At 44.2% G+C, this 15,529-nt stretch overlaps 1 protein-coding gene across 5 annotated transcripts; it reads right to left on the bottom strand.

Moving 5' to 3' along the window:
* Positions 1 to 7,805: 7,805 nt before the first annotated feature.
* LOC127786175 (protein DETOXIFICATION 29-like) lies at positions 7,806 to 15,529 on the bottom strand. Of its 5 annotated transcripts, none has more exons than XM_052313506.1 (11): positions 15,440 to 15,529; positions 14,525 to 14,748; positions 12,760 to 12,815; positions 11,958 to 12,217; positions 11,310 to 11,854; positions 10,749 to 10,835; positions 10,584 to 10,640; positions 8,690 to 8,928; positions 8,453 to 8,571; positions 8,279 to 8,365; positions 7,806 to 8,197 (listed from the first exon to the last, which is right to left on the bottom strand). In XM_052313506.1, exons 4-11 carry the CDS (start codon positions 12,159 to 12,161, stop codon positions 8,141 to 8,143), a joined length of 1,395 nt encoding a protein of 464 aa, XP_052169466.1. In that variant the 5' UTR covers positions 12,162 to 12,217; positions 12,760 to 12,815; positions 14,525 to 14,748; positions 15,440 to 15,529; the 3' UTR covers positions 7,806 to 8,140. The 5 variants fall into 5 exon arrangements, with proteins under 5 accessions (XP_052169466.1, XP_052169464.1, XP_052169467.1 ...); XM_052313504.1 differs by having other exon boundaries at positions 11,958 to 12,211; XM_052313507.1 differs by lacking the exon at positions 14,525 to 14,748 and having other exon boundaries at positions 11,958 to 12,211; positions 15,440 to 15,495.

The following is a 15,529-nucleotide window of genomic DNA, read 5'->3' as shown; positions in this document are numbered from 1 at the left end:
GCTGCTAATTAAGAGCGTATAAGCACGAACTGAATGATACTAAAGGTCTGAGCATGTTCGTGATCCGCGAACGTTCGCGTATTAGCCTCACCCGGTCCAGCCACCGCTCGCACTACGCGCGCGTCGCCTCGCGCCACCCTGCGCCTTGCTTGCGCCCGCACGCGCTTGGCCCGCACTAGCCGCGTGCCGCCTTGCACCTGCCTGCTCTGCGCCGCATGTCGCCACGCGCGCGGCACACGCTCGCTCGAAGCCGCACCGAGGAACTCGATCAGATGGTGTAGACGTTGTCGCACAAATCTTAAAAACCGAGCAAGCACCACTGCTACCGTCAATCTCAATCTCCCACTACCCAACTATTTAAGCAGGCAAGGTAGCCATGCTCATCCTTTTTCCCCTCTCTTTCTCCTTTACTCAGAAAGGAATCGAGTTCCCAAAATTTCTTCAAACTGCCGTGGTCGTCGGCCGATCTGTCGCTGCAGGCCACCGGTCGTCGTCTCCTCGCGCCACCAGACTCTTCCAGAGCCGGTGAGGCCATCTCCTTGTTTTTCCCCTCCTCTCCATGCTTGTACTGAGGTCCCATCGTGCTCCTGTCCGTCACAATGGCTACCACCGTGGTCAGTTTTTTTTTCCAACGTTTCATCTCTATCAACTAACCACAAAAATGGAACCTTCTCATCCGGGAACACGTTTTGACGCGCTCACCCGCCCGCGTTCATCACCGGAGCTGCCACCTCCATGCCCGGTGTCACCATAGCTCCAGATCTGGAATTCGCGTTCCGGCCAGCATGAACATCCTCTCAGAGAACCAGCAACCGCTTCGAGTTCGCAGCACCTGGGGACGAAATTACCTCAAGACGTTCTTACTGTTCCGCCACGATAACCGTCATCCAACTTTTCTCTTTTTCTCTCTCTGTCTGTGTTCGTGGTTCACAGTGGAAGAAGAACAGTACTAGATTCAATACTGTTCCACCATGGTCCAGCCTGACCACACCACCTGAACCAACCCAGGTAGTTGTTAACCAAAACAAAACCGATTCATATCAATTCTTCCATCAGTTCACCTCCAGATTCAAACCAAATCAATTCTAGTATCTGTAACAACAATAATCCCAAAGTGCAACCACTAAAACACATGCTATCAATCATAACCCTAGGATAAATCGTTTGACATCCAAGTCAATTAACTCTTGATTTACCATTTTCTTTTGTTCTCGCTCCGATTCATAATATTTATTTTATCGTTTATTTGTAGTATTTTTATTATAGGCTTATTTGGTCGTTTCTTCGTGTGCATACGTTAGATAGCGTTGAAGATCCCACCGGACTCACAGGAACTAAAGTGGACCTAGAAGGATACGCTGAAGCTTCCGAAGGCCATGTTCCACAAGGCAAGCCACGGTTCCAATCTTTGATCATATTGAAACCTAGTAGAGAACCACTTAGTTATTTTATGCATTGAGTATTTATAAAACTATTTTGCTTATGAAGCCACGTTAGTTTAGTTATTACCCATTGTTACATTGTTATTATTGGCCAAATCCATGGATTGCTATATCACGCCCTTTGATAACCTAGGTGTAGATTTATATACTTCACAACAATATTCTAGTGGATAAGACCACCAAATATCTATAGTCACATACATGGTTTACCCGTCGTCACGTGGTGGCGTGTCGGGTGATATAAGATGTGTTATTTGATATGAGTCACTCGCCTGGAGTGATATGAAAGATTAATTCCGGGCGAAGATGGATGTTGTGGTGTGTGAGGCCGTGCATATTGTTATAATTATTTTGTGGAATGTGTATATTATACTTGAAGTATGCACGGGCCTGGGCTAGTTTTGGTGGCTTTCCCCGGATATAAGGACTACCCTCTTATGCCATGGAAAATGATGTAATTTGCGCCCATCCACAGGACTGAGTAATCAGACATAGCCTAGTACATTGTCCCACTATATGAAAGACTGTAGGGCGGCTTTATGAGCAGGTTTGGGGTGGACATGTGGAAGGGGCTTCGGCCAGGTTGACATGATCCACAACGGTGGAACCCGTGAAAGCAGCGACCGTCTAGCCTTGCTTAGGCCTAGCAAGTGCCCGACTGCTAGGACAGATCAATATCCCACTGGGCAGTAACTAGTAGTAAGTGGGACTCTCGAATGGCTATGTTGTCCTCAGCCTAGCTAGCTGTTGACATCAGGTGGGTAAAGCTGAGCAGTCTCTGCAGAGATGAGTCTTAAATCATTCGAATGTGCCATGCTTCCGGTTAAGAAGCTATGTCATTGGGTGATTCCTATTTATCATGGTATGAGTAGATTTTAAATTAAAATATGGAATATGATGAAGATGAGGATGAATGGTGATTAATATTGCTACCATTTTAAAATGATGATTTACAGTTGTTTGCGAATAAAATGTTTGATAAAGTAGGGAAAAACTATTTATAATAGGCTTGTTATGAAACCTCCTTGATGAACTATATTCTTTGTACGCCTTGCATATATTCTATTTGTATTATTATGGGTGTGGCTTGCTAGGTACCTCGGTACTCACCTCTTGCATAAAATGTGGTTCAGGCAATCAATCCTTCCCCGAGGAGGTGCATGAAGGGGAGGAATTCTACGGTGCTGACGAGTTCATGTTCTAGGTTGATCTGCTCTCAAGCGTTGCCTGTGGTGTTTTTATCCTATTTTGTGTTTGGGTCTTTTGTTTGTAGGGAGTGTGTTTGGCCTGTTGGCCCCTAAAACCTGTCTTAGTTATCTTTTATGTAATAATTTCTATAAAAACTTGGGTATATGTATCGAAAGCTGTTCTATTTATCAATTTGTGCGCGATCGAAATCCTGGACAGTCGCGGGTGGTTTCGGAATACCGTACTCAAACCGGGTACCCCCACAGCCACTCCGTCTTGTTTTCCATCAGACCAATAGACGTGGGACCCATATGTCAGTTCCATCTTCCACCATCCTCCCTCTTCTTTCTTCCTCACGTGCAATTGAGGCTAACGGAGATTTTTAACGGAAAACGCAACGGGACGGTACGGTTCTAGTTTCCCTAAATTCCAGTGGCACGTAGCTGATATCGTAAATAGCAGTGGTATTTATCTAAACTGGCATATTTGTAGTAGCATGGATCCAATTAACGGCTCACTGAGAAGCCACATTTCTGCGGGGCCATTTGTTAGTGAGAATCCATATTTGTACAAACAACCCCTCTAGATGCTATATTGTAGGACACAAGATATATAACATATATCAATTTGCATAAATGATTTAAATTCCACATATATTAATTTCATCAGTAGACTTAATATATAATTTAATTTGCACAATGTTAATTGGATCCACTCGTTATACTCTGAGGTAATACTTCTTGGTAATATATTAAAAAATGTATTTTCCCTTAACAAAATTCTACTCGGGCTCACTTGTCGAACACTAGTCTAGAAAAACTATAAACTACATCTAATTAGTTGCGGTGGGGCTAATTCTCTTTTGGCTTCCACCACCGTCGTCAAGCAGGCGCTCAGGGTCGGCCCCGTGCTAGAGCACACACTAGGGGCCTGTACCGGGGTTCTGTTGGCTGGCCCTGTTCCGGAGTCGAAGATGGGGGCTGGTGTGGTGCCTTCTCCTCCAGCTCCGATTTGGTCGGAGCCTCCTCCCAGCTAGACGACGGCTTGGCCTCCAGCGTTGCCACGGTCACGTAGGCACTCACCTCCTGCAACACCGGCCGCCACGTAGGGCCTGCCTCTTGCTCCTCGGGAGCGTTGGGGTTGACTCTGGCATTTCACCTCCGCAACCTGCCGCCGCTGCGTCCACAGGGATCGAGGCATTCTCCTTGACCCTGGCCTTCACATGGTCCTCGGGCGATCTATGGCCCCCGTCATTGTCATTAGCTTTGTTGCTACTCTTGTCGTCATTACGGGAGTACTCCTCTGCTAGCGGGTCATCGTCGAAGTTTTTCTTTTGAGGGGACCTGCTGTATACCAGTGCTCAAAATCATTGTCCACTTCATCATTAGGTGTTTTGCCTAGCAATGATGCAAGCGATTACGGGGTTATGTCGCTGTGAGAGCTGCTCCTACTGTTGTTTTCCTACTCCTCGTTGGTGGTGATATATTGCGGCTAGAGAGAGTGGATAAATGGCCGTGGCTAGAGAGAGTGGGCAATGGCCGTGGGCAGAGAGAGTGGATAAAGGTAGGATGGAAAAGTAGGGGGAGCATAGCGAGATAAAACCCATTGTTTATTGGAAAATTGACATGGCATGGGAGTTGAGGAGTCAAAATGTGGTAGTGGAGAATGTGATGTCACGCCCTGAAGTTCCCCTCCTTGCTTTAAAATTCATAAAATAAATCGTCCGAAGAAATGATTTATTTTAACCTAGAGTTGAATCCTTAATTAATAAATGCAAATAATAATCGGAACCGGCATATGCAATTTTTCTTGGATTTTACATGTTAAAATATGCTAACAGGATTTTTAGTGGAATTTTCAGAGCCTTGGAAATAATTTTAACCAATTAAAATAAGCAAAGTGCAATATTTAATCCCAGGGAAATTCCTTTTCTTTTTTTCTTTTTCTTTTCCTCCTTTTTCTCTCTTGTTGGGCCGTCGGCCCATCTCCTCCCATTGCCGCCCTCCTCCTTGCTAGGCCAGCCCACGTCTCCCTCCCTCCTCTCTCCGGGTCACCGATAGGTGGGGCCCACCTGTCGGCCCCTTCTTCCTCCTCCGGCCGTTGGAGTCGGAGCCCCACCTCCTCCACTCCGCATCCTGCGCCCACTCCGCCGTCCGCCTTTCCCGTGCCCACGTCGTCGCGACGCCGCCCTCGCCTTCCCGCCCACGCCGCGCGCCCACAAGGGGCGGATTTGAATTTTGAATCCCCCCCAACTCTCTCTCCCCACTCTCCCACGTCACCAGCGAAATCAGGAGCACCCCAGCCACGTCCGCCACTCCCGAGCCCCAATAAAGCTCCCCCGCACTCCCCTCCACCTTTTTCCTCTTTCCGCCACTCTCTCCCGTGCCCTCCATCACTCCCGCGCCGCTACACCCATCGCCGCCGCCCTCCGGCCGCGCTCCGGCTGCCGCTAGCCGCCGCGCCGAGCCTCACCGTCGACGCCGCCGCGTTCGCCATCCGGCGAGCCGCCGCGTCCGCTGTCCGCCTGGCCAAACCCGTCGCCGGAGCCCGCATCTCCTCGCATTCCGGTGAGCTTCCACCATTGCCGCCGCCTTCGGCTTTGTTTTTCGCTTGCCGTGGACCACCTTTCTCCCTCTAATCCCTCCCATTGTGTTCCCTAGGTGGTTCCGGAGCTCGTCCGCCCCTCGCCGCCATCTCTCAGTCGCTCATCGTCGCTGTTCGTCGTCGCCTCCCTCTGGCCGGCCGAACCCCTCGGTGAGAACTCCCTCTTCTCCCTCTTTCTCTCCCTCCCGTGTCCGCTGCCATCCACCGCGCATGCGTCCTTGCCTTCGGCCGCCGCCGCCGCCTTCCGCGCCGTTCACCGCCGCCGGTTGCCGTCGCCGGCGACCATGCACCGCCGCCGCTCGCCGTAGCCGGCCGGCTTGGAGCCGAGCCGAGCCCGGCAGACGCCAACCCCCCTTTTGGAGCCGTTGCCGGTGGCGCCCGCCTGCCAGTACCCCCTCCCTCTCCCTTGTGCCTATGACCCGTGGGTCCCGCCTGTCGGTACCGCCCCCCCTAGGTGACGTTAGCCCTGGGACATATTGCGCAATAAATACATTAAGGCTTTTTCTTTATTAGTAAAAACACAGATAATCTTCTAAAAATCATATCTAATTCATCCGAGCTCCGATTAAGTCCATTCAAGTCTTAGTAAATTCATAAAAATGCATAGAATCCATTAAAAATGGTTTTGTTTCCTGTTTCAGTAGTCTTATAGCCTGTTTTGCTTGTGTGCTTTGTTTGTCGCGTAGATTTCGGCCGTTTCGTCGATCTGCGATTTCTCGAAGGCATTGTTGTGGTCTCATCAGTGCGAGAGCAAGGCAAGTCATGCATTACGATTGATCATATTGTATCCAATTTACAAATGTCCCGCATTTCTATTAAATGTTGCATTGTTTTACAATATTATGTGGGATGGGTCCTACTACTCAGCCATATATTGTTTACCTTATGCCATTGATAACTTGGGTATTAAAATGACTAGATGTTGGTTTAGGAAATGCTTAGCCATGCTTAGTTCAACTAGTACACAAAGGGGGATCACATTAAAGCATAGACTTCGATTATTGGCATAGCTTTGGATTAGTGCCACCGCCAGGGTGTTAGTTAATTAAAATACACTACATGGTGGGCTGTGGGTGCATGGTTTTGCTAGTCGCACCCATGGCAATTAAGGACCGGTTCACGGGATGCCCTGGAAGAAGTTATCGTACTTACCATAAGCCAGCGTGGGCAATGGCTAGGCTTGTAGTGTAGCTTCCTCTAGCCGACGTACCCAGGCGAGGGTGGGCGTGATGGAGTTGGGTCGGCCGGGGTGTCCGGTTGATCGGCTTCTGGATTCACCGCGACACGAAAGAGGGGCTGCCCATTGCCTACTGGGGACGGGGGCGAACCCTAAGGTGTGGTGCGATCGGTTAGAGGGGGTTATGCGAAGGGTCCTGTCACGGCCTCTTTCCGGTATGTCGTGGTGACATGTCGGCGCACGAAAATGTGTCGTGGGGCTGTGTCTTGTGGGTACAGTTGTACACCTCTGATCAGAGTAAAACTATTCGAATAGCCGTGCCCACGGTTATGGGCGGTCGACCAGATTTACCGTGATTAGTCTCACCCCTAGTTAGGTAATGAACTGGTGTAGTTCAGGTGGTTGGTTGGGCCTGTAGCAACGTAGTGTAGCGTTGGACAGTGATTGGTTAATACTGATTAATTACTACAACTGTTCTACTGCTTTCAACTACTGCTTTTAAATGCTAGCTTTATGCAAAAGAACCTTTAGCCTCCCTTGGATATATCCTGCATCATACTTTCCCTTTCGGTATGACTTGCTGAGTACAGTGGGTAGTACTCAGTCTTGCTCTCTTTTCCCCCACACCAGAGTTGAAGTCCCTCTCAGTTGAAGATGTCTCGAAGAAGTTGGTTTCGTCGCTGCCGTCAAGGATGCCTGTGGAATGGAGTCGCCTCGTTGTAGGAGTCAAGTCTTCAGGCTTAGCTCGCTTTTATCTTTTCTGCTACATTTGTAATCTTTTATATTTTTATAAGACGTAAATCTGTATGTCAACAATTGTCGTTTGTGTACCCTCGCTAGTCCTGGATAGGGGTTTAATACACATTCAGCTTAGAAATTCTGGTTCGTGAATTTCTAGGCGTGACATGTGACCAGCGCGCTTCGTCTTTTGAAGAGGAAATAACCGAAGTCTATCTGAAAATTGATGGTAGTGGGGGTGGTTGAAGATTTGAAGTAATGACACAAGATGAAAGGGCAATACCACAATTGGGCCGGAAAAATTAATGTAGTCTACATGGGTAATAGTGTACATAACATCGTCATGTAAATATATATATTTTTAAGGGGATATCCCAAGGCAACCACCTATGCGCATCGTGTTATTATGAGCGGCCACTTAAGCCAGCCACCTGGGTAGATTGAAATGATTTTCATGGGTGGCTGCTGTTAGCTGTCACCCACAGTATTTGTTTACATGGGCGGCTACTTAAAGCAACATTTTTTTTTATTCTTGTCTGCCCATGAAATTAAGGGGGAGGGGCCTTTGAAAATCGTTTTTCTACTATTGGTTGCAAGGGTTTCAAAAAAATACCCATGTAAATGGGTTACATACTGCTTGTACACATGTTTTCTGTACCGGTGCAAACAAAAATTAAACTTGAGAAAAAAGTCTAATTCAATATTGGGCCTTTATAGGTACAAATAAAGATCCTCAATTGTGAGATTGTGGGTTTAAAACTAGTTCCTTTAAAAATTAAACATGAACAAAAGTCAATTCTATGCTATGCTGATTATCGATCCGTGCAAACAAATAGGAAATACAATGTCCTAAAACCTTTATAAAATATATAAAGTCATGGGCTTGATCTTGAGACATGTAAATTCTATATATTTTTTTCCAGCTCGTCTGTTTGCCAATTTCCATATATTTGGGAGTTCAGTGGTCATCTGTCTGTACAATTATGTGTTCTCAATCATTGGCCGTTGTTTCTCCGAACTCACTGATCCTTTTTTCCGCCAATATTGCCTGCAATAATCTTCCTTCATTAATCCATATGCAGCTAATTTCCATGTAAACAAATAAACTTTCATTTATTAAGTACGGTACCTGTGCCTCCCACTTTGTTCTCATGATAATGAAAAATAGTATGGCCATCTGGAGTAATGTTCCTGTCAACATGCCCATCCATATCCCCTGGAAAGTTGAAGAAACATATAGTCGTACTTAATAGAAGTGCTGATCAATGGGGCTAAGACAGGAGTACAGCGAGAAACATCGTACCAATGCACCAAGCTTTAGCTTGAAGCCAAAGAGAACCCCAAATGGGATCCCTACCAAGTAGTAGCAACCGATGTTCACAAATGCCACCAGAATTTGCCAACCTGCTCCTACTGCCACACCTGCAAATTTAGTTGCATAGTTGCTCAAATTTGTTGGTGTTCATGCATGTTCAGGAGCAGCAACACAAGAGTTCAGTTCTTGAGCTTTTTTTTTTCTTCTTCTTAACAAGTTAAATACCTGAAAGCACAGGCCCGATATTGCCAAAAAAGACGGTGACAGCAAGTAGATACCCCAATCTTGCAGCTCCGTCTACCACCTCCTTGTCGTCGCTGAAGAGGCTTGGCAAGCTTGTTCTCCAAATGAAGAAGATTGACATGAAAATGGCACCAATCATGGCCGATGTTAATGATGCCACTGCCACTGAGAACTTTGCCTCCTTTGGTCTTCTCGCACCGAGCTCATTTGATACTCTGACGCTGATGATGTAGAAAAAAATTGGTTCAAATATTTTTCATCGTGCTCTTTGAAATTCAAAACTATTGCATAAAAAGAAATAAAATTGACACACCAAGCCAAGTAAAAGTATTTATTAATTACTAGCAAAAATGCATATGCGTTACAACATGTGAAGACAATTTTCATGATCGATAAAAACTCTACCAATTTAAACGACAAACCGAAATAAGACAAACAAAACAATAGCAAAAAAAAGTCAGAAATCACGTATAGCATTGAACCCGGTTGCACTCGATTCATGTATTCTCACACAAAGAATCTCTTATATAGACTATTCCATAGCCTCAAAAATCGATCAGGTGTCTATACTATAAGGTTATGCATGGGTATTTTTCTATACCTCGTCAACCAAATATCGAAATTTTGATTATTTAATTAGTGAACGTTGTTTTACTGTAGAAAGAAAGCATTTGCGAAATAACAAACTTGCCGCATACACTACTTAAACAATAATTCAAAAGGAAAATATTTATGAGGATCCTCGAAGACTGGGCTGGCAAATTCTGTAGAGATTGACGAAGTCTTAGTGAACGTTGTTTTACTGTAAAAGGAAAGCATTTGCGAAATAACAAACTTGCCGCATACACAACTTAAACAATAATTCAAAAGGAAAATATTTATGAGGATCCTCGAAGACTGGGCTGACAAATTCTGTAGAGTTTGACGAAGTCACCACAGGCGCCTCGCTGTCGACAGGTACGTCGCTTACCACTGAAAGCACAATGCCGTAAAATCCTGAAAAATTCGCTCCCATGGGGAGTCGAACCCAAGACCTCAAGTGCTACTGAGGCTCTTGTAACCACTAAGCTATAGGCCTTTTCGCTATGAGGAGAGAAATTTGGAAGAGAAAAGGAGGAGAAAAAAGAGGTGATTAGAAGGAGAGGGAGAGGATGAGGATGATTGGGAGAAAAGGAAATGAGAAAGAAAACGGGAAAAAAGGGAGAGGAAAAAAAAGACGTTGATCAAGGGAGCGTCCAGCGTCGAGAGAAGGAGCGTGGGATAGGGTGGCAGAATGTTATAGGCTAGTTGGATTGGGCCAGGAGCAGGAAGGATTGCGCTAGAACAGTAGTGTATAATAGTTATTTTAGACTCACGTTGAATTGGATTCAGGTGACGTACAAGCAACTCAAATACGGATGACATACCAAAATTCTGACGAAACTATATTCAATTTTTATAATAGTTGAGATATAATTTATTCCGTCAAGAACAAACTATACTTATTATTCACACAATATGCAACTTTTAATTAGTGTTCTAAAACTATTAAATTAAGGGGAAAATAAAATAATGAAAAAACTTTCAGAATGATTTTATAGGTAATTTTGAAGCCATAAACTAATTGTCTTTTTTTTGCGGGGAAGCCATAAAGTAATTCGAAAGTATGCAACTGTTAATAGACTTAAAATGACTTATTGTGAAAATAAAAAATATTATTTAAGCAATTAAGAGTATCACCATTCATCTGTGCATGAATAGTTCGATTAAGTAATATCTTAAAAAAGGAGAACTATGATATCCTTATATATATAATAATCTGCTAAACTTTTGTATGTAACATCGATAGCATGTGCAAATATATAATACGAGTTAATGGCCATTATTGTGTATGTACCTGATTGCTTCGCTGAAGCCCATCGCAACCATCATGGTCCAGAACTGGTAATTGATGCTGTAAATTAAAATATCACTCTTGTTTTTATAGAAATAAAAAAAATCAGTTATAGCCAAAGCTTGCATTTGTGTTTGCAGGAGGGCTTTGTAAATTAACAACACTTACCAAATTGACATGATATCAAGCTGGAGTCTGGCATTCTTAAGGAGACCCACAAGAATGAGTAGTGCAGCGTAGTACCAAAACTCCAAGCTTAATAAATTAAAAAAACAGTATCATTAAATTGTTTGTATCATAATTTCCTTATAATAATAATTAATAACAATAAAAATAGTAAAAAAAATTACAATAATAATAATGACATATGGCAAATTATTAATTACTAGTAGAGTAATAAAATTTTGAGCGAAAAACTTTCAGACATAACTATAGGATAATTGAACTATAATTACAATACAACTAAACTGTACTTTCACTGAACTACATGTAACTATAATATAATTTATATATAAATTATATTTAATTATATGGTTTGGTTGGTTAGCACTGGGATATTACGCGTGATATGTGTGAAAATTTCTTTGTAGCAATTTTTCTCTTCATGCACAAATCTTTAGATGATTCGCTACCAATTAGAAAGTTTAAGGGGAAAGAAACTTGCCAAGGTTTTTTTTAGCAATTCCGTAAACAAATCCGAGGCGAAGGGTTGAATTAATTGTTACCGACCAGATCATGATGGCCGACACAAGTGACAGCTTGACGAACGCGGCGAGGTTGCTGAACGCCGTCATGGTGAACCCCTTCCACGCGTCCGGGAAGCGGCCGGAGACAAGGTAGACGAACTGCGCGGCGTCGATGAGCCAGTAGGACAGGTTGCCGGCGACGGCCGCACCGCGCAGGCCGTACCGGAGCCTGACCACGGCGGCGTAGGTGAGCGCTGCGTGCACGGCGAGCACCGCGGCGGAGATGGCGGCGAGCGCCCAGACCCTGCTCTGCGTCTGGAAGAACTTCTGGAGCGGGAAGTTGGCGGCGTGCGCGAACAGCCGCGGCAGCGACCACAGCGCGTACGGCCCCGCCACGGCGGCGACGTCGGCCGGCTGCCGGAGGAGCGACCGCAGGATCGGCTCGGCGAAGGCGTACGTCGGCGTGAGCGCCACCGCGGTGGCGCCGCACACGATCCACGACTGCTGCACGTAGAGGCCGAGCACGTCCAGCCGCCCGGCGCCCACCGCCTGCCCGCACAGCGTGTCCAGCGCGCACCCCATGCCAAACTGCCATGGACGCGCATCTCACGTCATCGGTACCGTCCGCGACGGCTAGCGGCGGCGGCCGGCCGGAATGAACAATGCCGAAAGAAAGCTCGAGGCTACGTACCAGGACGCCGTAGGCGAAGCCCTCCAGGATGCTCTCGACGGCGGTGACCGCGGCGAGCTCGACCACGCCGAGGTGGCCGACGAAGCTGGCCGTGACGAAGCCGATGGAGAACTGGAGCAACTCGACGAGCACGGCCGGGAAGGCGACGCGCCACAGCAGCTTCGACTCCTGCCAGCTCCGGCTCACAAGACCTTGCCCCTCCATGCTCACCGTACCACGTATACCACCAGTATTATTTACAGCTTTACCACCATCTGCATCTTGCAACAAACAAGGAGAGCATGTGATGAGTTTGTTGGGAAATGGCCGTGGTCCTAGCTTCCGCAGACAAATTATTGTCAGATAATGGATAAAATATCATAGGAAGATTATCAGAAACAGTAAGAGGTTTGGAGCTCATCTGCCAGCAGAGCATATTGAATGACCATTTTATAGCATGGGCCACCGAAAACTGGACAGCACCGGATGATAATGCTAAATGCAACGCCCTTTCATTTTATAACTAATTTACTAGATTACCCCGCGTTGCTCCGGAATTGTACTATGATCGATGGATCGATGGTTTAATTACCAACTGAAAAGGAGTTACATAATCACGACGAAATTAAAGCAAATTGGTATCAATCAAATTGGTGCAAACCATCAACCTCCAAGAACAGAAAGATGAAAGGCAGATTTAGTCGACAAATAATTATTGAATACAGTAACAATGATTGTGATACTCGATGAAGAAAGAATATACATATAACTACAAATGTAAGTGCAAAGAGTAGGAAAAGTGACAGACAAATTATCTAATTACCTTACTATTGAATGCCATATTCTTCGCGTGGTCCCTTCACCTTTTGATAGATAAGTCTACACTCAAAAGGATGAAGTAAATAAGCCTCCTTTTACACATAACATTTTAGAATCATGCTATACGTCCGACTTGTTTGTTCGACCGGTGTACGACTAAACGGCAAATCAGCTTGGCACGTGACGCCGTGAGGCAAAGTCCTGCAGAGATCGACGCCATGCATTCGCTAGTGTTACGGTCGTACAAGAGTCGGACATAATGGTCGGACGTATAGCATTTTTGTAACATTTAATGGAGCCTTAACAAACGATTAGCAGTAGCGCTAAATAAGATACTCCCTCCGTAATTATAAAGGAAGACGTTTTAGACAACGATATGGTCTCCAAAACACAATTTTGATTTCTTGTTTGTATAAAAATATTTATTGAAAAGTGATATATGTATACCTTTATGAAAGTATTTTTCAAGACAAATCTATTCATATAATTTTTACATTTTCAAACTCAATATTTATTGAAAAGTGATATATGTATACTTTTATGAAAGTATTTTTCAAGAAAAATCTATTCATATAATTTTTACATTTTCAAACTCGACAACTTGAGAGTTATTCATGATTTATATTCCCAAGGTTTGACTTAAACATGATCCTAAACGACTTCCTTTACGAGTACGGAAGGAGTATGGTCATTGAGTTCTTAGTTAAATCTATATAAATAAATATAGCTTTGTTTGCCTTTGAGCTGCCATATAAGATTATAAGCGTGCACGGGCAGATATAGCGTGAGTGCTGGGTGTTCGAGCCCCCATCACGCTGGATCACTATTGATATAGAAGGAGAAGGGAGGAGGAAGAAGTGTGTATAATATTTATCACAGTATTACATGACCTCAACAAGTCATGAATGGCCAAATATCCCAAAGGTTCAGGATAAGTTAGTAGTTATATGAGAAAATCCTATGTATACCTCTAAAACTTTGCCTAATCCTTTGTATGTCTCTGATTTTACTAATTCCTTTGCATACCTCAATATTTAGTTTGGATCACTTCCATACCTTTTTATTAGTTGGCCATTAAATTCTTTCTAAAAAATCTATTTTTTCCTGTGTACGGAGAATCATATACAATTATAAAGTATATTATGGGAATATTGATATTCATTGTATGCGACTCTTATATTTATGGGATATATTATTTACGATAAAATTTATCTTTACATATGGCATAAAAGGAATAATATTTACTTTTAATTATTAAAAATGTATATGTAGCATTTTTTCTATGATAGCAGTGTATAGGTCAAATCTATTTATATGCTACATAAACATTTTTTTAATAACTAATAAATAAATATTATTTATGTCATATCTAGAGATAATCTTTTTTCATAAAAAATATCTTCCATAACAAACTCATAATATAATAGTCTTATACAATAAATTTCTACCCTCTATCAATATACTTTACAAATTTATATGTTTCTTTATACTAAAGGGCAAGGTACACTTTTTTATAGGAATTTAACGATTAAATCACGGTCAACTAACGAAAAGGATATGAAAGGGATTCAAACTAAAATTCGGGGTTACATATGGGGAATGAGCAAAATTTAAGAGCATATAATTGATTAGGATTAGGTAAAATTTCAAGGGTATATAGGGATGCATAGACAAAATTGCAACAATCTGTATATATCAATCATTCTTTTTAGAAAAGAGACCAACAAAATTTATCTAGCTTGTGTATGAGAGAGAGTGTGAGAAATCACCTGCCAAGAGACATATGGGAATGTTTTATCCCGTAGCAATAAAATATGACAGACCAAGACTCTTTCCTTCAATCATATATATGAGGGGCAATTTCTCTCCCAAATATGATTTCTGAGCATACAATAAAATTGTAAATTGAACAGGTGATGTCGATCAAGCGGTAGGTGTCTCACAATCTTTGAGGTGATGTTGATCAATATTAGGTGGCCTAACAGAAGCTCCCCTGATCTCTCGCAAAAAAGGAAAAAAGGAAGCTCCTGTGATCGTTGTGTGGATGACCAAAAAGCATTAAAACATATATAGTGGAGTCGGCAGTTTCATTGCACATTATTTGGCCAGAATTACTTGATATTAATTGAAAGCAAAACGGCAATGCTATTGTGCGTTTGGGTGTCATTTACTTGATATTAATAGGAAGTAGCAATGCCAATGTGCAATTAAAGGAGGTGTTTCATTTTCCAAGTGACCAAAGGTAGGCAGCGGCCAGGAATCCTAATTCGCGAGCTATACAACCTAGTCATCTCGCATGCGGCTTCCCGACCATGTGACGACAAGCATCAGGGTAGGGTTAGGGTTTCGGGAGTAGGGTGGGGGAGGGTGTCGCTGGGAAGGGGAAGTGCGGGATCAGGCTAGAGCGATGATGGTTTGAGAAGCGGTGGACCGATGGTAGATGGCAAACAAGAGCGGGCTGCGCAGCGGCGATGGTGCCACTAGAGCTGTGGGGATGGCAACGTGCAGTGGGCCGGCTGAGGGCAAAGCGAGGTGAAGGGGAGGAAGAGGAGGCTGACACGACAAGGCCACATCGGCACGTTGATGCCTTTCGGTGCTGGCGAGGCTCAGTGCCAGCGTGGTTGGTGTTAGCGACGAAGAAAAGGAGCTGACCTAATTGCTGGAGGGAGGATGAGGGGGCTCACCGGAGAGGTCTTCGTTGTCGTCGTCGGCGGAGGAAGGCCACTCGTCTACATCTCCTCTTCTCCATCGGAAGAAGCTCGCCGGAGGAAGGA

Source organism: Oryza glaberrima, chromosome 10, assembly GCF_000147395.1.
Source record: "Oryza glaberrima chromosome 10, OglaRS2, whole genome shotgun sequence".
Classification (NCBI taxonomy): domain Eukaryota; kingdom Viridiplantae; phylum Streptophyta; class Magnoliopsida; order Poales; family Poaceae; genus Oryza; species Oryza glaberrima.
The sequence above is the reverse complement of the archived record's forward strand: the minus strand, read 5'-3'. Positions and strand labels throughout refer to the sequence as shown.

Excerpts from the sequence above, each read along its gene's own strand:
- LOC127786175 (XM_052313506.1), bottom strand. The coding sequence starts at position 12,161 with ATGGAGGGGCAAGGTCTTGTGAGCCGGAGCTGGCAGGAGTCGAAGCTG. Across the intron at positions 10,641-10,748 it reads CTTGATATCATGTCAATTTG|CATCAATTACCAGTTCTGGA; the intron begins GTAAGTGTTGTT and ends TTTAATTTACAG. Across the intron at positions 8,366-8,452 it reads AGCTAAAGCTTGGTGCATTG|GGGATATGGATGGGCATGTT; the intron begins GTACGATGTTTC and ends TCAACTTTCCAG.